The sequence below is a fragment of the Lithobates pipiens genome, unplaced genomic scaffold, assembly GCF_037356315.1.
Source record: "Lithobates pipiens isolate NorthernLeopardFrog02 unplaced genomic scaffold, aLitPip1_a1.2 Scaffold_18, whole genome shotgun sequence".
Taxonomy (NCBI): Eukaryota; Metazoa; Chordata; class Amphibia; order Anura; family Ranidae; genus Lithobates; species Lithobates pipiens.
The window spans coordinates 348750393-348776559 of record NW_027507758.1 but is presented as its reverse complement, the minus strand read 5'-3'; the positions used below and the strand labels follow the sequence as shown (position 1 = coordinate 348776559).

At 41.4% G+C, this 26167-nt stretch overlaps 1 protein-coding gene across 3 annotated transcripts in view; it reads right to left on the bottom strand.

Annotated features, from left to right (window-relative positions):
- ACAP2 (ArfGAP with coiled-coil, ankyrin repeat and PH domains 2) overlaps nucleotides 1-26167 on the bottom strand; it is a 148972-nt gene that overhangs the window by 70617 nt on the left and 52188 nt on the right. For 2 of the 3 annotated variants that reach the window (XM_077487461.1, XM_077487463.1), the window contains exons 5-12: nucleotides 19617-19675; nucleotides 18222-18405; nucleotides 13394-13438; nucleotides 11106-11201; nucleotides 7621-7695; nucleotides 5812-5924; nucleotides 5484-5504; nucleotides 510-561 (exon numbers count right to left, since the gene is read on the bottom strand). In XM_077487461.1, the coding sequence (XP_077343587.1) occupies nucleotides 510-561; nucleotides 5484-5504; nucleotides 5812-5924; nucleotides 7621-7695; nucleotides 11106-11201; nucleotides 13394-13438; nucleotides 18222-18405; nucleotides 19617-19675 (645 nt within the window). The remainder of the gene's footprint in view (nucleotides 1-509; nucleotides 562-5483; nucleotides 5505-5811; nucleotides 5925-7620; nucleotides 7696-11105; nucleotides 11202-13393; nucleotides 13439-18221; nucleotides 18406-19616; nucleotides 19676-26167) is intronic. The other variant, XM_077487462.1, reaches the window with a different exon arrangement.

The following is a 26167-nucleotide window of genomic DNA, read 5'->3' as shown; positions in this document are numbered from 1 at the left end:
TATTTTTTTTCTAGTTTAAAATCCCTACAAACCTGAAAAAGTGGGGAAACCTTGTGCAATTTTTTGTGGGGTCCCCCTAAAATCCATAACAGACCTTATGCGGCTGGTTTGACTCTTGGCGGGGACCCCATGCAATTTTTTTTTGTTACACATTTATCGCCTCTTTTGTTTAGGTTTTGCTGTCACTCTGGAAACCCCGACAGCTGAATGGACTGATAGGGCTGAGTCATAGTTATCCTAACAGTAGCCCCAAGAGGCAGCGGTCATATTTTGCAGCGGCAGTAATACAGCTGCTAAATTTTTCACTTCTAATTTTGTACATTTGGTAAATACCAAGTGGCTAGACCATGAGATAATTAACAAATGTTTTTCTGTGAATTTACATTTTAAATACTGCATGCAATATACATTAGTGAATTGACTCCATCATGCCTAAAAAATAAAATAAAAAAATAAATGAAAACGCGGAGGCAAAAGGAATAATGACCAAAAAATGTTCTAGAACTCACCTTAAATTTTTTTTGATATACTAGTTGATTATTTTGTATTGAAAACCAACGCCTAAATTAAATAAAGAAAGAACACAATACATCAAGCTGTATTATTAGGATTTACAATTATAAGTACTATTACTAGAAGTTAATGCAAACAATTAGTATAACATAATATAACAGTGTTAACCACCAGCAGAATAGCTTGGGAAGACACACAGAAGGAAGCCAAAAGGACCCATAGAGAGAAGACAATCCTACTGGAAGTATTGCATATGTAAATCCTGAGAGGCATCAGAATACAATACACATAATATCTGTATTGTAAAATGTGGCACCATTAAACTAAGAAAATTATGCACAGCAACCAGACAGGTGTAAATGTTATTCTCTTATTTGATTTCAAACTGCTCGAGTTTTCTTCATTTGGCAAAGGCTCAGATAAGGATTACCTATAGATTGGTTTACCCTTCATAAAAAGGCTGAAATATCTGCATATGGCTGTAAATAAGTAAAATTATCACCTTCATTAGACTTTCATAAAAGACTGATGAGAGCAATGGTGTGAAGGAAATAAGCTTTTCTACTGTTAACTTTTGAATGAATAATGCTGATTAGTTGTTATGGGTTGCTGCACACTACTGGCCTAATGACAGAATACAGCAAAGCATCCCGATGAGTCTTTTAAGGACCATAAACAATTAAACTTATCTTACCAGCCAGACGGTATTTAACACCTTTCACGAAAGAAGCATACTTCTAGACGACGGGCTTTATTAAAGCAAATAATGCTCTCAAAAATACATAGGCTGCTATTGGAGAGTCCCTTCTGGAACAATGCATTCCAAGTTAATAACAGAGCAAGCACGTTACCGTGCCTTCTTCTGGCCAGGTAAGGACAATAACTAGCCAATTAGGAAAGAAAAGTCCAACTCCAATCCGAAATTACTTTTTTTTTTCCATGGAAGTTAGGCCTGGCTTTAAAGAAACCTGTGCTGGGAGCAATATGCAAACATTTGTGACCTTCCAAATGCTAACTGCCTTGCTGTTGCAATGGCTTTAATACATTCCATTTACTGACCAGGGACAAATGACAAGTTCCTACTTTAACTGCTGAATACTTGTTCTAGTTAAGTACAGAAAGTAAATGCTAAAAGAAAAGCAAATAAAATAAAATATTTACAAGGCCAGGCTTGGAAGCCCATGCCCTTTACTTATAGGCCTTTATCAAGTATTACTGGTGTGCAACATTGCTGTAAGTGATACACCAATGTGTTGGACAGCCATGTGAGAAAGGTACTCACTCCATTGTTGGCTTCCATTGGCAGGCACCAAGCAGTAGGAAGTAGGACACTGACTCAATAGGCTTTGGGAGCTGTCATGCAAAGGAAAAAGTACTTGAGACACTGAATCTCTTGAAGGGTCAACTGTCTCATTTAACAAGGCAAAGAAAATGTACAAACTGCAGTAAGCAACAGTGAGCATAGCAATGATCGTTTGTCTTATAAATCTGTTACCAACAGGCAGAAATCTGTTAGAACAGGGTATTGCATTGCAAATGACAGTATTTTGCACTGTATTACTAGGTAAATCTACAACTGTTACAATGGTAATGAAAGTGAAGCAATGTGTTTAGTAGGTAGGAGAGTTTGTGCACATAACACAATTACAGCTAACTGCTATTAAGTAAATGGCAGCAAAAGGTTCTCATGGTGGTACACAAGAGTGGGGAGATCTTGTAATTTGGATTACAGGGGCACAAATTACAATATCGTTCCAGTCTTTAGAATGAAATTGTGTGCTTTATTATCCTCTACAGTTGCTGCCATCCTGTTCAAATGTTTAAATTGGTGAAAATATAGTTAAAACTGATTGGTAAGTAAGACTTTTTTTTTTTACATGCTAGAAAGTCAAGAGAACAGATTAATATCATGCTTTTGTTCACAATATGAACATTTAAAAAAGAAAAGCCTAAACATAAAAGTCAACGGCAGAAGTTAACTTCAGGCTGTTTTCCCATCATGTGTAGTGTGATCACATTAAAAGCGGAAACACTGAAGCCTAATAGGGGAAATGGAAAGCTATGAAGAAGCATAAAAGAATAGGAATCACAAGCTGGATGGGAGGAACACAAGGAAATACTGACACAGGACAAAAGAGGAAATCAAGTTCAATCACAAAACAAGAAGTTGTTAGAAACTAAATTAGTAATACAAATTCCCTGAGAAGGTAAGGGGAGTATATTTTTGTGTGCGAACTATAAAAATATTTCTAGAATGCAAAATGTAGGACTAGTATGAAATATGTATTTGAATTACATGAAGCTGCTATAAGGATGTGATAGTAAAAGTTTTTTGTTTTTTTTCTTAAACAATAAAGATGTTACACTTACCGGCTCTGTGCCATGGTTTTGCACAAAGCGAACCCAAACCTCCACTGGGGTCACCTCTCTGCCACGCGCTTAGCTCCTCCCCTTTTGAATGTGACTTGCTATGGGGGCACTCACGTAGGCTCTATCCCGAGCCAAGCTGCCTATTGATATGCACAGCATAGCTCAGCCTTCCCCCCCTCCTCATAGGGTTTTACTGACAGTAGCAGGCACCACTCGTCTACCGTATACTAAGGGGTTGATTTACTAAAGGCAAATAGACTGTGCACTTTGCAAGTGCTTTACAAAGAATACTTAATCCCATGGAAGAAAAATAAAAAAGGAAAAACTGCTTTGCCTCATTGCCGTAAATTTGATTAGCAGTATAGTTGGCTGGCTGTATCTGAGGTGCAGAGTTCAGGGTTCAGGAGTGCTTTATGTATAGAGTGCAGGGTCCAGGATTATGCTACGTACAGAGTGCAGCAGTGCACTACATACAGATTGCAGATTTGAGGGTTGTGCTATGTACAGAGTGCAGTTCCAGGGGTGCCTTTTACACAGAGTGCAGGGGGTGTAAGGGTGTATTACGTACACAGTGCAGAGTTCAGGGGTGTGCTGGTACAAAGTTCAGGGATGTGCTATGCACAGTGCGCAACCTCAACCCTCTCCCCAAGCCTCCTTGCATCTCTACTATTACCTGGCTCTGCTATAGTACCCCCCTGTGTAGGCAGATCTACTACCTGTGTATTCACTCTTGTATCTCCCTGTGTAGGTGGCTCTAATTTGCCCTGCAAGGAGATCGTTCTTGCGCGCTCAGATTCTGGAGGTCCATCCCCATCGTGAGTGCGTGCAGGGATCTGTTAGATCCAGGACTTGCTGAGAGCAAAGCTGTTCCTTGTAAACAGAGAAGGCTTCTGTGTTTACAAGTAACAGGAGGGAGTTGGAGTAAAGGGTGAGAGCAGGAGGAGGTGGCCGAATGGAGTTCCGCCACACCTTCTGGCTGCAAAACTGGATATGAGGGCCCACATGACAAGGCCTGGTGGGCCAGATTTGGCCCAAGGGTCTTGTGTCTGACATATGTGCTCTAGGGCAACTGCACTTGCAAAGTGTACACCCCATTTGCATTTAGATGATACATAGGGGTCGATTTACTACTTCTACAAGGCCAACTCCAACATCATGAAAGAAACCTCTTGTGTGTGAAAGAACAAGACAACAGCAAAGAGATTTAAAAGCAAAAGGGAATGGAGAGCTTAGAGTGTAGTTTATACACTCAAAACAACTCATCCTGCTTACAGTAGATAGACCTTTAAGTCAGAAAGTTTTCATTAAAAACACCAGGTCATAGTCCCTTGTATGTCACCAGACAAACGGTTATACATTTTGCAGATTGTACTCCTCAAATTAAAACACTGGCCAAGGTATGTGTGCTGTAGATTACAATGATATAAATTTCAAGATTCTTATCTAATAGTGAGTTACTGAACATGTAACACTTATGTGTGTGTTATTTCATTTAGAACACACAGCATAAACTTACAATGATAAAATGATCAGCTAGGGGTAAGGATGTGCTTCAAGGAGCACCTCTTGTTAATATTGCAGATACTCATACGACTTAAAAAGATACAATCATTAGCATGCAAGTGTTAAAAAGAGATTTGAATGTAGGTCAAGGAGCTATAAAGAGGGATGCAACAAATTGCAAGCTTATAGATAACATTTCAAATTTTAAATTTTCCTGAAATGAACACAGGAGGTAAAAAGGCAAAACTGACTGCAAGCAAGCACAGAGTTCAACCCTGTAGGAAAGATAACATGCAATGGAGAACATCTCATTGGACAATAGGTGCTTCCATTAGGGCAGAATATCAGAAAAGTTCTTACAAATGCTAAACATCATTCATGCAATGCGCTTGTGCAGATTACTAGAAAGAACATGTATATTATTTGTGCACCGTTTTCTGCATGTGTATGCATGGGACATTTCAGTGCATGGGTGAAATTCATCCATCTGGAATTTTTTTAGTAGCATGCACAAATTGCACTGTGCTCTCCTTTAAAACATATTCTCAGTTTATATTACAAGAATATCTGATATTATTAAACAATTTGCTCAAGGTAATCCAAATGTTAACCTCCGGTTTCAAACTCGCTAACTGCAGTAACACAAAGGAGATGGTAATCAATGGTAGGATTGCATTACACTGCACTAGATTGTGGACAAAGTCTATGTTGTCGATGTAAATGTACCAATGGAAGTGCCAGTAGATGGTTATGGATGAAACGAGATATAAAGTTCCATCTCTGAGGATTCCTGTCCAACAGTAAAGGGGTGCAAGAAGAAGAATTGTTCTATGTTGCTATGCAGAAGGGACATGAACAGCAAATGTAAATTTGGAATAAAAATGGAAGACCTCTTTGAGGTAAACATCTTAGACAAGATGTAACATACATTTTCAGTGGGGAAAAAAAACGAAATTGTTTATTACCCCTCAACATGATAAATAGCAATTTAAAGGAGATTTATCCATTGCAAGTGATCTATGCCAATTACAAGGTTCACATGGAGAGGAACGTGCCACATGTAATACATGAAGGGGACAGAAGAGGCTGATTGATACCTGGAGTGGTCTGGCTTTTTCCTGTCATGTGAAAAAATGGGGCAGGATTAAAACATACTGGAAAGGAGGAAGAGGAATGAAAAATGCAAAATAAGAGCAGCAGCATGACATGAAATTGGAAATCAAGAATGCAGTTTAAGCACTACAAATAAATAAAATAAATAAAAATGCAGCGTTGTATAACTGTGCTGATCATTGCCCTCAAAACGTTTTTCTGAATTATATCATTGTAACCATTTTTACTTTGTAAAGTTAGTGATGACTAAGAAAAAAAGGAATATTTAGCCATAACAACCCAAATAACAGCCCAAAATATGGCACCAATTACCTGTTCCAGGTTTTGAAAGCATTGCTAGCTCGTTTAAAGAGGTATCCTTCCATAACAACACCATTCTCTGCATCTGCATTGCACTCATAACTGGAGTCATCAGCAGATAAGCCCTAATATTAAAAGGGATGGAAAAAAAAAAAAACAGAAGGAAGTGAGGAATATGTGACCATCTGCAAAATCACAAAAGGAAATTCTAGTAATCAGCCATCACTAATGAAAATCAAATATCGGATTCAGGAATTTACAAGCACTGCTAGGGATTCAGAATATCTCGACTGCCCCAGAACTGGCTTAGCAGAAAAAGCAGTTTATAGAAAGGCCAACACCTGCAAAAATGACAGTGTTATTATTAGGTCTGATACTATAACAAGCTTCCTAAGGTAGTCCATCATGTTGTAGAATATAAATTAGACCCAATAGTATTCTTGAGACATTTACTCTGACAGCTGGCTTACCTATGCTTGTAGTTTGTGAGCTTCTCACTACCATCCTAAAGTGGTTCTAAAAGAAGGTGTTTTTTTTTTAGCTTCATGCATGAAGGTAAAAAAAACTTCTGTGTACAGCTTCCATATCCCTCCAGTCTCCTTTATACTTGTCTGAGCCCGATGTTGATCCAGGGTAATGCATGAGATCATCATTGCTACTCTCTCCTTGTTCACTGGTTCAGAGACATCAGTGGGAGCCATTGACTCCTGCTATTGTCAATCACAGCCAGTGAGGAGGAAAAGGGAGGAGCAGTACCGTGTGGCTTGGAAGCGAGCCTGCATGAGTGACACCATAGCAAGCAGCTTGCTAAGGGTGCACTTAGCAGGGGGGAGGAGCCAGGAGTTCCAGCGGGGGATCCAAAAAGTGGAGGATCACGGCTGCTCAGTGCAAAACCATTGCACCAAGCAGGCAAGTATACAATGTTTTGTTATTTAAAAAAAAAAAAAAAGTACATTTACTTTAAACTCCTTTTTAAACCACAAGAAAAGAAAACCTTAAGATTACAAGGTAATTAATTGGTGGTACATGAATCAATGATTGCTGGGGACACTCTTCATAAATATGGCTGGAGCTTCTGGTTGTTTTAAGTGGCTATACCTTTGCAAGATCATTTTCTGAACCTACATCCACTACTCTGTTCAGACTATACTAGCAGAGCTCTAAGCTTCAAAGTTATAAGTGGGCCATAACGATGCAGATCCCTGCTGACAAAGCAAAGTACAACTAGGAATACCTTGAATATTTACTTGTTGACAGTAGCTTATATTCAGAAAAATGGCTATTCTAAGAACAGCCAGTATCATGTGACCACCTATTTCCACTTACAGCCAGATCGAGAAACCGCTTTAGGCACTGCACACCATAGCAGCTTCCCAATCCTCCCCTGCTAGCATTAAAAACCTCTCAATGCGTTTCAGGCAGATGTTTGCCACAATTCATACTACTACAAAGCAGGGATAACTATAAATTCTGCAACATATATGGGCGAAGCACCATTAAAACACAGAGAAATGATGAACTTCACATATAACTAAAACACCAAAGCAGTCAGAATTGAAAAAAATTACAGTCATTTAACTTTGTTTTTATTCAAACAAATACATGCAAAAAGCCATGTAAAATTGTGGACATGTTAGTATTCAAAGCTGAGTATTTTTACTGGCACCATATAAATAATTCAAAGAATGATGTTTCAACTGCAGCCATGACCTTGATTGGAAACAAAAGCCATGCAGGAGACAATCAACTCGACATACTAATGCTCAGTGAAGGTCTTCAGTGTTTACTGAGCCTTTACACTGCATTTTTGTGCACACTTACCTTCTGCTGAATTGTTGAGTGTTTAAGCTCCATGTCTCTCTTTTCCTTTGCAGCATCCACAACAAGGCAATCCAACTAAAAAAGAGAAAAAACAAACAGCCGGTCAAAATCTGTCTATACTGTTTATTCTGTAAAAGGTAGTTTTCTTTGGATCATATACACTGCTATGCATATAGAATATATAAGTTTTAAATATTCTGTGCTTACCCAAAAAAACAAAAATGAAATTCTGTGTATAATTTAAAAAAAAAATAAAAATGGTTTGACCTCACTGGAAGATGGCTGCTTAAGACGAGAGCTCCCGCCACTATGGGTCTTTAACGTTCCACAGGAGGCACAATTCACCCCAGATAGCCACAAAAGCATGGGGACGGCATCCCGCTCTCCTCACGAGCAGCAAGGAGGATTGAGCCAGAATACCCCGGAGTTGTTATAGACACAGAGAAGCAATATGGCAGCTTCCCAACATGGTCAGTCACAAGCTGCGGCTCCTCCACTGACTTGAACATCGCCCGCACACACTATGACAGGGCCTGGGGAGAGAGCAGTGATCACCCCCAACAGCATCCCAGCCTTCAGGACCTACGCACCATCGCAGCAGATATAAATGACACTTTGTCAGCTGCTATATCTGACCTGCGCCTGGACATGCACGCCTTTGCTGACAGGGTCCATTAGGTAGAGAGGATAGCTGCACAGCATGACACGGTCCTCGGCTGAGTGACCCACAGGTAGATGCCCAAACCCTCCAGTTGAGAGATCTCCAAAGCCAAATGGAAGATTTAGATACTCGAGGTAGATGCCATATTTTGAGAATCCGCAGCCTACCAGAATCTGTGGAAACGGAGCACCTCACTACCACCGTTACAGGCCTGTTCAATAATCTCCTGGACTGGCCTGCACAGGCGGCCGTGGAGATGGAGAGGATCCATCGTGCATTCAGACCTTAAAAAAGGGAGAGAAACAGATCCCCCCCCCAGGGATATAATCTGCTGCCTCATGGACTATAAACTTAAGGTGGTGATACTCAGGAAAGCCAAGAACAGAATACAGCTTTCTTATGGGGGTGCAGATATCCATATTTACCAAGATCTCTCCAGCATTACCTTACAGCACCACAGAGACCTGAAACCTCTGCTAGATACCCTGTGTTCCAGGGGCATCCACTACAGATGGAAGTTTCCCTTTTGTCTCTCCTCCACACAAGGCCATGTGGTGCTACTGCAAGTACCCGAGCCCCTCCAGCTCTTCTACAACACCCTGGTCATATATATGCCCCAAACTGGTATGCTGAATTCCGCTGCACCACCACAAGACAAGACACATGCCGTGAAGAACCCATGGCTGCAGTAAGCACAGTTTGGTTCAGATGTGTTTTTTTCCTTTCAGTTTGTTCTTCCTTGCCCGCAATCTTATAACTGTCTTTTTTTTGGTTCAGTGCAACTCACTCTGTTACAGTTACCTCGATTACACATAGAATTGACCTGTTGAAAGATATGAACATTCTGTCAGCCTCCTTTCATTTCACTTGCTTCCCTGCTATTTGGCAGCACTCCACTACTAACATATGAGAATACTGATGCCAACCATAGCATGGCACACCTGCACATCTTTGCCAACTGCCCCCATCTCAACATGAGGTACACACTGACAATACAAGGGGCTAACTCTCCACCTGAGGCAAGGAATGTCATAGGGGGCATAAGTAAGCTCGAGCTAACTCTCGGCATTGATAGTGCCCGCTTCACAGTAATGCCAGTTGAACCTGCAGTATGTAAAGCTTAATGTAAAATATGTTGCTATAAAAAGGTGATGTATGCTTTGGCCTCTTACAATCAATATTACTACAAACCCTTGTACCTCTTTCCCCTCATTGGGGCTCAAACAACCTCATTCCTGACGACAGAAACGTTCAGTTCCCCCCCAGCTAAAATGTGCACAAGGGGCATTTCCCATTTCCACAGAAGCTCCAGTATACATCCTTGTACAATCCCAAAGAGACTGCTCTGAACCATGCACTGTTCTCTGTATTTGCAAAAGGGTGATCCAATACTCATTTAAGGGCCACAGGCAGGCGATTCATCCATCCCAGCCCCTAAGGGGGGGGGGGGGGGTTAGTTAGGCCTTAGCACCTACCACAATTCAGTACTCTATTGTCCGCCATCTGTGGGGAGGGTGGAGGAGATGTACCGATATAGGAGACTTCTTTGCTGTGAGAATACACTGAACAGCACACTGCAGCCTATTGCCTGCACTGCTGATCAAGTGAAAAAATAGCAGTAGAGCAGAATTCGATCAGTAGATGGTCTTCTATTCAACCACAGTGGCCCACACATGGATTGAAATTTGCCTGGTCCCTGCTGAACTGGCAAAATTTTGATCCACGTATTGCCAGCTTTAGATTTTAAACTGCAAACTCCCCAATACTTCAAATGTACGTTAGTAGGGAAAATACAGTACTGTACAACATTCTTTGTGACTGAAAAGTGCAGATCAATCTCTAACTTTGTCTATCTAGTTATCTTAATGTAAAGATAAACTCACATTCTAACAGCATACACAAACAGACTGACTCCGATACAGACCAAGCAAATATATTATCATTTTTAGCTAACCTGTATATGGTTTCTCTAGTGACCTATGCATAGAGGAGGAGAATAACCACTTGTATACCGGGGAGATTTTTTAATTACACACACTTTAAAATCTGAATTTTCTTTTTGCTAGAAATTCTTTAAACCTCCAAATAATGATATCAATTTACTGAAAGTAGAGGCCCTCGAGAATAAAATGGTAGTAGGCATAATTTTTTTATGTTGCATGATAGTTGCGCAGCTATTTATTTCAGGAAAAAAATGCACTAAAATGAAATGGAGTGCCAACAAAATACTATACCCTTTTTTTGGTAAAATATAAATAATGTGGTTGCATGGAGGAAACAGAGTAAACAGATCAAGCTTTAAAACTGTGCATACCAATGAAATTGCGGAAAACTATATAGTACCCAAAATTGTCCATAGGCAATGCTTTAAAGAGGCCTCACAGGCGATTTATCAGTTTAGAGCCCTGTAATTATTGGTCTTACTCCCATCTCCACAATATAAAGGCTAATCATTTTGTAGTCCCAATGTAAGGACTGGGTGGGTTATTTCACACAGGAAGTGAGCATGTGCACAGAACAGCTCTGGATTTCTGACAAGATTGAATGTTTAACAGACCAAAAGGAAGCAAATAAAAAAAAAAAAAAAGTTCATTGTTAGGATGTACATATGCTTTAATTCATCTAACAAAATCAAGCAGTAATACAATATTGTGCTAAAAGTTTAATTGGCATGAAGACCTGCCCCTTTTCTGTAGTATGCAAATATAAACAATTGCATCTCTATACCCAAGAAAAAAAAAAGAAAAAAAAAAAAAGGATAAAGCGCCATGTCTCTGCCATCAAGCGGTAGGAACAGTCGTTTTTAGATATGCCAAATAATTACCTGTTTGCCTAAATTCTGCATGTACGGCTCAAGTTCACTGAAAAGGTCATAACCTTGGTGGAAGAAAGCCAGATGGGCATACATAAAGGACAGCATCTGTTAACAAAAAAATAAAAATAAACTATTAGGCAAGAAATTCCTTGCAGATAATTATAAACATGCAGTAATTGCAGCAGACCATGCACACATCAACAATTCCCTGTGGGTAACATTACAGGTCTCTTTAGGGGAAAAAAAAAAAAGAAGGAAAAACACATTTAAAACCCATGCATTCAGTGACTCAGCAAAACTGGTACAAACCCATTCTCCTGGTCCTACAAACACATTTTATAAAACCTACAACATTTCCCTGCTGTCAGCTTTCTTCTAGAAAAAGCCTATGTTTTATTAGCTGTAAGCATGTTATAGAGCTCTGTACTGCGAGCAGGGGGGGACTAAAGCAGCTTGTCAGAGTTCTGCTGCAGTAGCAGCTCATACAGGAGAGAGATACAGATACACAGCAGCTCAGAACCTTGCTGCAGACAAGAAGGATGTCCAGAGATCAATACGCTGCTCCAAATACAGAAAAAGTGCACGGTGCACGTGGGGATACTGCAGAATCATTCCCTCTCCCTAGGGTATTAATGAGTGCACAAATCAATCTAATGATGGACAGAAAGAGGTAAATCATTTGACCATTAACATTTTAGATGTAAATAGCTTTTATTTTCCTTTCCATTTAAACTTTTTTTTTTTTTTTTTTTGTTAAAGAAAACCACAACAGCATTATGGATCATTTTCTGGAAGGATTCAGAGACGCAGAAGTTTCCAATTTCACCAACCTATAAGTTGACTCCGACTTGTATTTGGTTTTAATTACCAGCACCGTGCATATCACATGGTACATTCTGCCGAGACTCGCTGAGATATGTTGGCTATGCACTGTGACCAGAGCATAAATGAAACAGTAATTATCTGCATTTACCATTACTTTGAACAGGTTACTTCGCAAATTAAAGAAAAAAAATCTCTGGGGAAAATTATGAGTTTTTAGTACTTAAATAAGGAAGATGTGCATCAAAATTTTAGTATACAAGAGGAACTGCTGGTTAACATCAAAAACGCGGTTATGAACTGAAATTAAGTAGCGTGGTTTAAAGAGACTATATGCAAATAAAGAATAATACTGTTTGAACTATATTTGATAAATTACAGCAACCAGTACAAAGCAACTAATAGTAACCAGCTAGAAAAGGAAAACTATTTCTGGTTTAAAGTTGCTGCATTCCACAACCCATAACTGCTTGGGCTATCCTAGGCTACCCCATTTAAAGGCTTCTGTTAAACTTTGTACATGGAGTGTAGCCTTCAGAAGAGATTAACAATTAACTTTACCCACTTCAGCTTTTACACCCATTATGGAACAGGGCAAATTTAAAAGTAGAATTCTAGGCAAAACTTTTTTTTTTACATTTAGGATAAAATAAGAGAGGGTTATAACGTCTGTCCGATTTTTTTTTTTTTTTTTGCCATTTGTGTCCCATTGCAAAGATTTCCCTTTGCTTCCTGTCCCATAACCAACAAAGGAAGTGAGAGAAATTCCCTGCAAATTAAAGGAAATTCCTTGGGGACCCCCAAGTCACCAGAACTAGTTTCCCCCTTGAAACATTTCCCCTCTTACTTTTCTGGGACCAACCCAAAATTTGTGTTTTTATTTTACTTTCAACTATAATAATAAACAGCACAAAAAGAGGGCGAATCTCCATAACAGGGGCACAGACAGGTGTTCTAATACTTTGGGTGACGGCACCACGCATTGTCAAAATGCTCTCCCCTTCCCTGTAGCCACCACTGGCTGACACGGCATCATGTGACCAAACCGAAGTAGCCTAGAATAGAGAAGTATAACTTTTTGTTTATTTTTTTTAAAACAGGTTAGCCAGCATAGGTGTTAGGAGGGGGGAGTAGATATTGGTCTTTGGCGATATTGTCTTGTAAAAATAACATTTTTTTTATGCAATCCATAAAGTAAAAAAAAAGTAACAAAATCGGAAATTAAGTGTTACTATAGATAAAAAATAAAATCCCATACTTTTCTATTTAAAATGACACTAAAATTATGAATAAAAAAATAGTATTAGATGAATTTACAATCAGAATCTACTTGGTGATCAGCCTTTATTTTAAAAAAGAACTGTAAACCAATCATGGGCACTTATTATCCATCATCAATCAGTGACATAAAAGACAATAAATCCCTCAAGAGCTGTTCTATATTTCAAGGTGATAAACATACATTTAGTACTTACAGATTTTAAAATCTCAGATCTCTTTTTGGACTGAAGTACATTTATCTGCAAAAGAGAAAAAAAAAATGGAGGTCCATTAAGCTGACCACTGGTATACCATTTATAGCATGCAAACCACTGCTCAGTATGTATAATATATGAGCTTTCGCTAATAAGATAAGCATGCACAGTTTCCAGTGCAAAGGCCACGTCTAATTAGAACTCTGTAGAGGTCAAGCTAATGTGAACATTGGAATTTGCATTAGCAATTAAATAGCAACTACATAACGTTCTGCAGGATGTATTTTTAAAAGACTGTCAGAGAAAGAGTGTGTGTGTGTGTGTGTGTGTGTGTGTGTGTGTGTGTGTGTGTGTGTGTGTGTGTGTGTGTGTGTGTGTGTGTGTGTGTGTGTGTGTGTGTTTCAGAATAGGAGTGAGCTGAGCTGGGAAAGTAATGCGTGTTCACATCAGTTATGAGGTCATCCAAGGAATAGATCTATGTGTGAAATATACCCTGTTTAGGTCAGAGCATTTTTCACTTTTCTTTTCACTTGAAAGTGGAACTTCACTCTCGCAATCAACATTGATTATTTTGAATCCTACTGCTGCTCGCATTAGTAAATATTTGTGTGTTTTAAATGTTTTTTTTTTGTGTGTCATACATCCTAAGAGAGTCCTCAGGAGGGGCTTTCTCAGCTAAGCACACTCTTATGTGCATGCTTAAGCTAAGGGCAGGTGGATTCCAGGAAGTATATGCTACATCAGGGGTCAGCAACCCTTTTCCAATTAAGAGCCAGATTCAATGTATGTGAATGCATGGATGGTTGCATTTACCGGCTAATAAATGAAGATAATAATCCTAACATAGTAATACAAGTACAGGTTTGCCTCACTTTAAGGTGCTCCACTAATACAAAGCCAGATCACCCTAAGGGAGCATACAAGTTCACTCACTCGAGGCTCTGGCATTTCATTTCCGCAGGGTCTCCCACTCGCCTACACCCCCGTCAGTTGCGCTCATTCAGTTTCAGCATGTCTCCGGACCCTTTCCTTGTGACACCAGGCCAATGATGCTGGCGTTATAAAGTGAAAATGGTTTTCACTTTATATGAGTGCCCTGATCCCTATCCCGCTGTATGACTATAATCAACAAAACACAATAAAATTTGAACAACATTTACTTTTAAACATGAACAACAGAAAAGTATATATATATATATTATTTTTTTTTTTTCTCTCTGGACCCCTTTACATTACACTGACCCCCTACACACACCCCTTGCATATTACACAAACTCCCCCGCAACTCTGCCCTTTCCTACCTTGCCCCCATACAGAAAGGAAGACAGAGAAGAGCGAAACAGGGAGCAGGAAGCTGAGCGAGACATCGAGAGCTTCCAGGGTTAATATTTCATATTACCAAGCTGGTGATTGATTGCTAGGACCACCTAGCAACCCATCACCTGGAAAGTTAACTCCGGCAGCTCCTGCTGTCTTATCAGCACTGCTGTGTCTTCTCCAGTGTTCTCATTCAGCTTCCTGCTCTTACTTAAAATGTCCGTGGGCCAAGTGCACATGAATTCATCATGTGCAATTACGGGCCAGACATTTAGTGGCAACAGGCTAGACATTAAGCGGCGGCTGCCCTGGTGCGGCCCGCAGGTTGCCGTCCCCTGTGCTACATGAATCATTTGCCCTTACTCAAAATGGCCACAGCCAGAAATAGCTAGGGGTGCTTTTTAAAGTGATTTTTCAGCAAAATAAAGCACACATTAAATAGTGTTTTTGGTGCTCAGATGCAGCGAAGATTCACTTTAAACCAGCTATAAATATTACAGGATAAGCATAGACAGTGTTACGTTCCAGTGACATCAAGTGACTATCCTTGTGTCTTTTGAAGTAGAGCATGACAACCCCTTCAGCCACATGTTAATATCTATGATTAGCTTGCAGAATTCTGGCTTCAGCAGGAAACGTTATTAGGCCCCTTTCACACTGGAGCGGGAGGTGTTATATTTCCTTGAAAAATTTGTACAACAGAATGCTATTGGCTCTTGTGCTTGTGATGTTTCATTTGTGTGCATCCTTGTGTTCATCCTTAGTGATCATTTCTACAATGCCAGGTTTTTTTGTTGCCGATTCTTTGAAGTCATTCACATTATTGGTTGACTAGATGACCTTTTTTTCTTGAGTTGATGGGGTCGGCTCAAAATACAGTTACTGCATACAAAATTTTGATATTTGCTACTTTTATCTGAATTTCATGATGACATGCTGAAATACTCAATAAAACATTGAATTGAAAAAAAAAATCTTGGAGGGGGGGTATGGGGGGCAGGGCCGAGCCACGCTTTGTGTCTATGGATGCACACAGCCTGGCTCAAGATCGAGCCTTCACGTCTTCCCCATGGCAAGCACTTTGATATGGGGACAGATGAAATAGGGAAGACAGCCCTGGCGAGAGACCCCAAAAGAGGAAGTTCGGGGTACTATGTGCTAAACCACTGCACAGAACAGATAAGTATAACATGTTTTTTTGTTACAAAAAATGTAACCATTTACAATCCCTTTAATAGAACATGCTGTGTTCAAAGAAACACAACAGAATGCAAAACAGGTCACATGCAGCCTCTAAGCTGCCATGTGCATTGCTCAGTTAAAGGCATTCTGATTTCGCAGACCTGATTTTGATGCAAAAGCATTACACCCCTGGACAGTAGGGGTGCAGAATTGAATCACTGCATCGCAATTCGGGTGTCCCTGATGCGGCATTGATGCATGCAACTCAAAAAATTTATGTCGGGGCGATATCATCCCGACTTGCCCTGCCCCTCCCGGGAGAGCGCACCAAGCGTGTCTGTCAAATTAACTGTTTTGTAATAAATGCAGAGTTATAATCCATTAAGTGATGTCAGTAAAGAGGCGCTGTATTGCGCTTTTTAAAATATATACAGCTTCATACCTCATTTCTTAGTCTGTGTATAAGCCGCTCATGTGAATGCTCAGTCTGGCCCGCCTCTCTCATGTCTCTCCTGACGTCAGCCATGCCCGCCTCCCTTCCAATCTGACAGCTACAGTCGGTGGGCAGGGTTGACAACTCCCACTGACCTCAGGAGAGATGTGAGAGGAGAGCCAGGGCCAGGCAGTCACATGAGTGGCATATATATTACACACACACACACACACACACACTAAGAAATTAGATATGAAGCTGCATATATTTTAAAAAGCACATACAGCTTGGCACTTGATGGATATAACTCTGCATTTATTACCACACAGGTATTTTAACAGCAGTATGTAGAGTACAAATGTGTTTGTACTCTACTTACATTGGCTCCTACACGTGCTCTGTGCTGACATTTCCCCGACTTCCCCCATTTGCACATTCCACTGTGTTAACTCCTGGTGTGCTGGAAGGTGCAAACAGGGGAGCCCAGAGAAATGTCAGCACAGAGCCAGTAGTACAGGGAACTTCACAGGGCTGGCGGTCAGTTGTGGATTCGAATCCCTCCTGACCTCCCATCAGCCGTGTGTGTAAATTCCTGTACTCTGTAGTGCATTTTTTAAAGCGGTGTTCCACCCGTTATTTCATTTATTAAAAAAGTCAACAGCTACAAAAAGTTTAGCTGCCGACTTTTAATAAACGGACACTCATCTGTCCCATGGTCCATCGATGTGGCCACACGGAGCCCCTCTTTACTTTTGGGTGAACTCCACTTTAAAAGGAGTGAGATTATTTTTAATTCAAAGCAGAGTTCCAGTAAATTTTTTGATTATTAAAAGACAGCAGCTACAAAAAGGTGTATCTTCTGACTTCTAATAAAAAGACACTCACCTGTCCCGCAATCCAGAGACATGGCCACCCGAACCCCCCTTCCTCTCCCCTGCCTGTCCACAGCGCTGGCAATACTACTTGTGGGCATCTGGCTGCGACAGCTTGCAGCTTCACAGCTGGGTGCACATGTCTCACTACGCTGTCCTGCATAGCCAGGCAATCTCCTGGGACTTGTGATGTGTCCCAGAAGATTGCAGGGAGGAATGGCCCAAGCAGAAGTAAGCGCATCAGTAATCGTGATGCATCGCGGATTCAAATCGAATTGTTGACAGATAATCATAATTTAATCTAATCATGGGACCAGTAAAGATGTGCACCCCTACTGGACAGGGGCCTAAATTCTGACAATTTTATACCTTAGGGACATCATTTCAAGTTTCACAAAGATATAAGATGGTGGTCAGAAGATACAACTGCCAAATAATCATTCTTTACCAAACTACAATAACAAACAAAACAGACAAGCAGCTCTGCTTGGGAGCTCCCGTCAATTACCTCCCTTGAAGAAGGTGCAGGGGGAGTGTTGTGTGTTGGTAGTCTGGGCTGCCTGTTCGTGTGGACCAGATCAGTCAAGTTTAATGAATATAGGGGCACACATGTACAATAGCACAAAAAAGATGAGTGACAATATGAGTGCGTGCTTTGCCACCCGGAAGTTTAGGGAAGCCGCACTCAAGATCCTGGAAGATGTGGCTTAAGGGCAAAAGAAAGTGAGTGTTTCAGAGCATGATGGAAAGGAAATATTTTTTTAAGGTCTGTTAACCTAACATTTACAAATGTGTTGTTGCTAAAAAAAGATTAGGTTATATAACTACTTTAATATTCAGGGTTGGTTGTACAAAGGACTAGTGTAAATTGGTTAGTATTCATTCATTTGGATTAGGAAATCTTAAAACTCTTCATAAAAGTGTTACACAAGGGAATTTCTGTACAGTATAAACCACGTGAGAACTCTTGTGAAATGGAGGTATAGTAATGATGAGATCAGGAAGTACCAAGTATTTCAGTTACCTGTAAAACGTAGTCTAATGCAATGTGCCTGAAGCATTTCCGTGTTGCAGTAAGAATGTTAGTAGCTTCTTCTACCTCATGTTGTTTGGTCCGTTGCACCTGAGCATTTTTTGCCAAGGCATTTTCTTTTTCTTCACTGACTTTATCAAATTGTTTTTTAGCATCTTTGAATTTTCGAAGATCTCTGAAACAGAATAAAATTGCTTTGTTAGAACAAACGCAGAACTCAAGCTCCATTCACACTGAGATCTGTCATGCGACTTTGCACAAAGACTTAAAAGTCGCAGTGACTTTGAAGATATGCCTGCACTACTTTGGTGCGACTTTTGACACAAATTAGATCCATTGAGCGTAAAGTCAGATGAAAGTCTCATCAAAGTTGCACTGGAAATCAAGAGAGACATGCTAATGTAAATGAAGCCTCAGAGTATTCATCAAAATAGAAGTTAAGTTTAAACTTTCATATATACATCCATCGTGTGAAAAATAAAAAAAATGATAAACAGACCATATAACAAGCTCTCAAAACTACAGCTCTCCATTTCTGGACTTGGCTTAATAAGAGGTAAAGTAGCTCATGTGCAATAGAACAATACATACAATGAGTGACCTGCTCCCTTGCATTGTTTTTGCAGATCACTGGACTGAACTCAAACAGCACTGCATTGGACTTTTCTAACACTATGGAGCCCATTTATAGTGCAGAGCAGACATCACGATACACTGGACACAGCCATGTTTACAGCGCACCGCGCTGTGTTTTCTGAGCCATTTATTTATATCCAAAAGGGCAGTTTAGAGCCTAGGCTGTCACAATGAATTATCTCTGTGCAGGGAGATTTCTGATTAGAGGAAAGGCAGGACCTATAACGGCTCTCTACACCTTGTTTTTTACTTCCATTCAGGAATGGTACTGCATCGGAGTTGGAGTCGAAGGTAAATGTATAGAAAGAGGACAAAACTCTGGATAGCCGCACTCTGGGTTGAGTAAAAATTAGGTGCCTTTATTTCTTCAAATACAAGTGCAAAACTCCATTGAACAAAACATCACAGCAAAGGGGAACAAAAAAGGTTTTTGAACAACGTCTGACACGTTTCACGCTACAAACAGTGCTTACTCATAGCTAGTCGAAGGTACGTGGGGCATAACGCAAAATTTTGTAAAGCACATAACTACTTTTAAAATGTGGCTGTAGTTTTTTTTTAGCCATACCACAGCTTTCTAACTGGGGTACAGAAGTGGATGTTGTAAGAAAAGTAGTAGGACAATGTCAAATGATCAAGCCAAGTGTCCTTACTGTGCAGTGTGTATAAGCACCTAAAAAGCCAACTGGATAAAATAAACATTTCAAGGTAATACATTTATCAAGAAGGAGCTAACCAATGTCAACTTACTCTTTCACAAATGACTGGAGCTGTGATTTGATTGATCTTTGGGCTTGGTCAAACAGGATCTGAAATAACATCATCTCATTAGAACAAAAAGGGAAAAAAAAAATAAAGGATCTCAAAAGTTGTTTCACACTCTACTAATGATTTTCATACTATAACCATAAACAGACAAATGAGGGCAAAACACGTGTACTTCCTAATATATTGTATATACTTTAACCTCTCACATATTATAGTGCCTTGAAAAAGTATTCATACCCCTTGAAACTTTCCACATTTTGTCATGCTACAACCAAAAACCTAAATGTCTTTCATTGGGATTTTATGTGATAGATCAACACAAAGTGGCACATAATTGTGAAGTGGAAGGAAAATTATTTTTCCAAATTTTTTACAGATAAATATCTGAAAAGTGTAGCATGCATTTGTATTTAGCCACCCCTGTCAATACTTTGTTGAACCACCTTTCTCAATTACAATCTTTTTGGGGATGTCTCTACCAGCTTTGCAAATCTAGAGAGTGAAAGAAATGTTTGCCCATTCTTCTTTGTAAAATAGCTCAAGCTCTGTCACATTGGATGGAGAGCATCCGTGAACAGCAATTTTCAAGTCTTGCCACAGATTCTCAATTGGATTTATGTCTGGATCTAAAACACACGAATATGCCTTTATCTAAAGCATTCCATTGTAGCTCTGGCTGTATGTTTAGGGTCATTGTCCTGCTCAAAGGTAAACCTCTGCCCCAGTCTCAAGTCAAGTCTTTTGCGGACTCTTAAGCTGGATACACACTATACAAATTTTTTGCTTTAGATTTACCAAAACTAGGGATGCACCGAATGGGTTTTTTGGTGCCGAAACAGATACCGAAAATGAAAAATACACTAGGCCGAAAACCGAAACCGATACCGAAACAGCACCGATACCGAAAATGACTGTTTTTAAAAAATATTTTTATACAGGAGGTGGTCAGAGACTGGGGACATGGTACAGGAGGTGGTCAGAGACTGGCGACATGGTACAGGAGGTGGTCAGAGACTGGCGACATGGTACAGGAGGTGGTCAGAGACTGGCGACATGGTACAGGAGGTGGTCAGAGACTGGCGACATGGTACAGGAGGTGGTCAGAGACTGGCGACATGGTACAGGAGGTGGTCAGAGACTGGCGACATGGTACAGGAGGTGGTCAGAGACTGGCGACATGGTACAGGAGGTGGTCAGAGACTGGCGACATGGTACAGGAGGTGGTCAGAGACTGCATGCATGGTACAGGAGATGGTCAGAGACAGGGGACACAGTACAGGAGATGGTCAGACTGGGGACACGGTATAGGAGACGGTCAGAGACAGAGGACGTGGTACAGGAGATGGTCAGAGACTGGGGATATGGTACAGAAGATGGTCCGACTGGGGACATGGTACAGGAGATGGTCAGAGACAGAGGACCTGGTACAGGAGGCATCCCCCATTGCAGGCCAGTGTCCCCCATTGCAGCCAGTGTGCCTGTGCCCCACTGCAGCCAGTGTGCCCCATTGCAGCCAGTGTGTCCCATTGCAGCCAGTGTGTCCCATTGCAGCCAGTGTGTCCCATTGCAGCCAGTGTGTCCCATTGCAGCCAGTGTGTCCCATTGCAGCCCATTGCAGCCAGTGTGTCCCATTGCAGCCTGTGTGCCATTTTGCAGCCAGCCTGTGCAGGGAAGAAAGCCGCCTCTGCCGCCTGTTTGATCACAGCGCCGGGTACATCACAGCTTTCATTTCAATAGCTGTGTGTTCCCGGCCGCGCGCTGTCACACGCAGCCCCCCCCCCCTTGTCCGGGCACTTTGATAGACAGATCATCCGTCCAATCCTGCGGATGAACTGTCTATCCAAGTGCCCGGACAAGGGGGAGGGGCTGTGTGTGATGGCGCGCGGCCAGGAACACACAGCTATTGAAATGAAAGCTGTGATGTTCCCGGCGCTGTGATCAAACAGGCGGCGGAGGCGGCATTCCTGCGCTATACACCCCCCATGATGGGCGTCACCAGGGGCGGGGGCAGAGCCCTGCCCCCACACAGGCCACGCCCCATTTTCGGCTCCATTATCGGCTGTTTTTCTCTTTCGGCAAATTGCCGAAAAGGGCATTTTCGGCCGATATGTTTCGGCGGCCGAAATTTCGGTGCATCACTAACCAAAACCATATAATATGAGGTCAAATCTAAACACTTTCAATTTGTATACAATCAGGCAGGCCTTGGACTACATGGAAGGTAAATCTAAAGGAAATACAACAAAATTTGTAAAGTGTGTATCCAGCTTAATACGTTTTCTTTCAAGATTGCTCTGTGTTTGGCTCCATCCATCTTCCCATCAACTCTGACCAGCATCACTGTCCGCACTGAAGAAAAGCCTCCCCATAAAATTATGCTACCACCACCATATTCCATATTTCATGGTGGAGATGGTGCATTCTAAGTGATGCGCAGTGTACGTCTTCGGCCACACATAGCGTTTTGCTTTTAGGTCAAAAAGTTGAATTTTGGTCTCATCCGACCAGAGCACCTTCTTCCACACGTTGTTGTGTCCCCTACATGGCTTCTCGCAAACTGCAAATGGGACTTTTTATTATATTATTATACACGATTTAAACAGCGCCAATAGTTTACGCAGCACTTTACAATGTATAGGGGGACAACACTATTACAGAACAGTTCAATACAAAAAAGGTACAAGACTTCTAACAATAATAACAGTAAGGACTTCTAATGGCCTTCTTTCAACAATAGCTTTTTTCTCGCCACTCTTCCATAAAGGGCAGATTTGTGGAGTGGCCGACTAATAGTTGTCCTGTGGACAGATTCTCCCACCTGAGCTGTGGATCTCTGCAGCTCCTCCAGAGTTACTATGGGCCTCTTGGCTGCTTCTCTGAGTAATATTCTCCTTGCCCAGCCTGTCAGTTTAGGCGGACGGCCATGTCTTGGTAGGTTTGCAGTTGTGCCATATTCTTTCCATTTTCAGATGATGGATTGAACAATGCTTAATGTTCAAAATTTGGGATATTTTTATATAACCTGTCTGGTGTGTTCCTTGGCCTTCATGATGCAGTTTGTTCACTAAGTTTCTCCAACAAATCTCTGAGGGCTTTACAGAACAGCTGTATTTATACTGAGATTAAATTACATACAGGTGGACTCTATTTACTAATTATAATTATGTGACTTCTGAAGGAAATTGGTTCCACTAGATTTTAGTTAGGGGTATCAGAGTAAAGGAGGGCTGAATACGAATGCACGCAACACTTTTCAGATATTTATTTGTAAAAAAACATTTGAAATCCATCCATCATTTTCATTCCACTTCACAATTATGTGCCACTTTGTGTTGGTCTATCATATAAAATCTCAATAAATTACATTTTTGGTTGTAACATGACAAAATGTGGAAGGTTTCAAGCAGTATGAATACTTTTTCAAGGCACTGTAACTCCCCCCCCCATTTTGCTTTATCCAAAAAAGACTTTGTGTTTCTCTGTGGGAAAACAATAAGTGCAGACTTTCACTTTTTTTCCTTGAGGGAAACACCCTCCTTAATTTGCACTATACTGTTTGACCATCCTTACAGGATTAATCACACACGTGTCTCACATACACAGAGAAAACATGTAACCAGTATCATCATAATAGCAGTAAAATTTTTATCAGTTTCCGTTCTGTAAATTCCACTGAGGATTTCCTTTTCCTCATATATTATCAAGCCAATGTCCGAATAAGCCAGCAAACAATACTCCTGTTAATCATTGCAATGGCTTCAGGATGCACTGAAAGCATAGGTTAACAGCCAATAAGGACCAACCCCAAAGGAAACATTTTTTTTCCGGTTTTGAGTGAGAGAGGGTAGAACATCTGTCAGGTAATACTACAAATAAGAAATGGGAGGGGAATGGTGCACACACAAAAAATAAGCAGCGCAAACATATTACATGCCTACAATACCCGAGTAGGACAATATAAAAGTTGGTCATGGCCATCTTGAGCAAGGGCAGATGATTCATGTAGTATTTACTTCCTGGAATCCATCTGCCCTTAGATCAGGCATGCAGGCAGGAGGGTGTGCTTAGTGAAGACTTCTGGGGTACATGACATTTGCCTAGGTCTGAAAACCAAGAGGTAACTGAAGAGATGTATTAAAAGAAAGAAAACAAAAAAGAAAAAAAGGAAATATGATATACTTTCCTATCCATTTACTAATGCTAGCAGCATGAGGATTAAAAATAAACAGTCAGTGTTAGTGAGAGAGTGAAATTCTGCTTTAATCCATTCCCACCGATCGTACGCAGATGTGCATACTCGGCTTTCGAGGGTTATATCGGGATGAAGCCTGCAGCTACAGGTCGGACCAGGTGGTGCTGAGTAGTACCAATGGGTGGAGCCAGGTGGTACAGGCGGTGCTGAAAAACCTTGCTCAAGAGTGGACTTGGTGGGCCCAATGTTTATTAACTGTTTGGTACAGGATCTCCCAATTCCCGGTGAGGGTACTTCCAGTTGTTGATTGGTATGGAAGTCGCTCAGGGGAACTGTTGGAGATATCAGAGGTCTCTCCGGCTGGTGCAGTGAATGAGGATATCTTTGCTGGTGGGGCTGAGCAGTGGTCAGTAGAGGGCGCAGATACTGTCTCACCTGCTAGACCTTATGAAAAGGAAGGGCAGTAGTGGAAATTCTTTCTGTCACTGGCCAAGAGGTGCAGGTTAAAGTACCCGGAGACGCTGTGGGAGAAAGTGCTGAAGGTATTGGTTGCGGTAGCACTGTAATGTGTACACCAGTTGGTATTATCACAGTAAGGAATAAGTTGTGCTTGGGTCAGTGTCATTTGTTAGGACAGGCGCCCATGGAGAGTTGGACAGCAGGTGAGGTGGAGCTTGGTGATAGTTCCGTGGAGCATAGTCGCTCAGCTGTGTGTGGTCCCTCCTCAGGACAGGTCCTAACAAACTCTGAAAAAAGCACTGATGGTATTGGAAGTTGGGATCTCAAAATTGGTGATCTGCTAATGATTGGTGCTGTTAATAATGATGTGATTGCCATGGATAACCAGAGACTTGTATTAGGACCTATAGCGAAGGTTAAAGCTTATGTCAGTGAGTTGAAAGGAAGGATCAGGGAAAGCAGAGTTTCCCCAAGAAAAATGAATAAGCTCAGGGACCCAAAAAGAAGAGGGAGAAGTCTGAGGATGGGAAAATATAGGACCCTGTTAAGATCCAGAGAGGGACGTGCCTGGAAGCGCACCCGAAAAAAAGGTTGGGCCTACGTGGCTAACAGCCAGCACAGAGGTGTCCCAACCATGACGGCTTCTGGTGTTCCTCCCTCCGGATCGAAACAAAGGGGGGGGGGATATGTGGTAGTGAGGTACCCCACCAGTGTTTGGATAGAGGATTCTCAACCAGGCAGGTTGAGGGGCTCCAGTTTATTTGCTTATTTGGGAGGAAACTGGCTTTTCAGTTTCCTCATTGTTTGCTAAAATCCGTTTTGGGGATTTCGTAGCGATCCAGGTAGGATAAAATCCCCAGTCCTGGGTCCAGGTTTTGAGATCAACCAGCATACTGACTGGTCAGGTGTGTGGTGGGCTATTTGTAGACACCTGACCATGGTTCTGGGCTCCAGCCTCCCAAGGAGTCCAGGCAAGCAAGGGAGAAGTGTGCATGTCTGCACAGGTCGGTCTGTCAGAGCAGACAGAGGGTCCAAGCTTGTGGGCTGAAAAAGGAAGCTGCAAAAGAGTGCTGAGGTACTGGGTGTACAGGAACTCTGTTATAGAGCCGAGAGGGCTGAAGCAAAAGTCTGAGCAGCAGTGCTGCTAAAGAGAACCAGGTGGCTTGGTATTTTTGGGTTTACTTACATTGTTGCTGTGGAAAGCTGAAACCCGTGTGGGAAACTCTTCTGTTATTGAACATTTTCTTTCTTTAATAAAAGTGGGCCTACAAGCCCTTAAAACGGCATATCTGGCGTGGACTCAGCTCACTGGTAAGCTCTACCCTTAAGCTAAAACAACCCCTGATGTTAAATAAATATATATATATATATTTGGGGGTTTTAAGTAATTTTCTAGCAAAAAATAGGGATTTTAATTTGTAAACACCAAATGTCAGAAATAGGCTTAGTCATGAAAGGGTTAAACAGTGCAGATGCTACCTCGCTGAACTCCCACACCCAATACCAGCTTCACAATGGGGAACAGCAATTCCTCCAATTTTCAGCTCACAAGAGGAGTAACTAGCCTAAGCAGAAGACCCGGAACTCCGGCTGACTACTATACCAGATTCAAAGCTTGGAGTATGACAGTCCTCAAGACGTGCTTACAACAGGGTGCCCAAAGGAGCCAACTGTGAAGTTTCCTCCCCGGCCCGTTCTACCCATTGGATCAGCAATTTCCAGTAAGCCTCCTAGCTGCACTTACTCCGAGTCAGGCAGCAACAAAGAGAATGGTGACTTCACGGGATCCCTAGAGAAATACTTTTCTCTATTACCTACAAAGAAAGATTTGGAGGCCATTATTAAGATTGCCATAAGCGTGACATGGACGACCTAAGCTTGA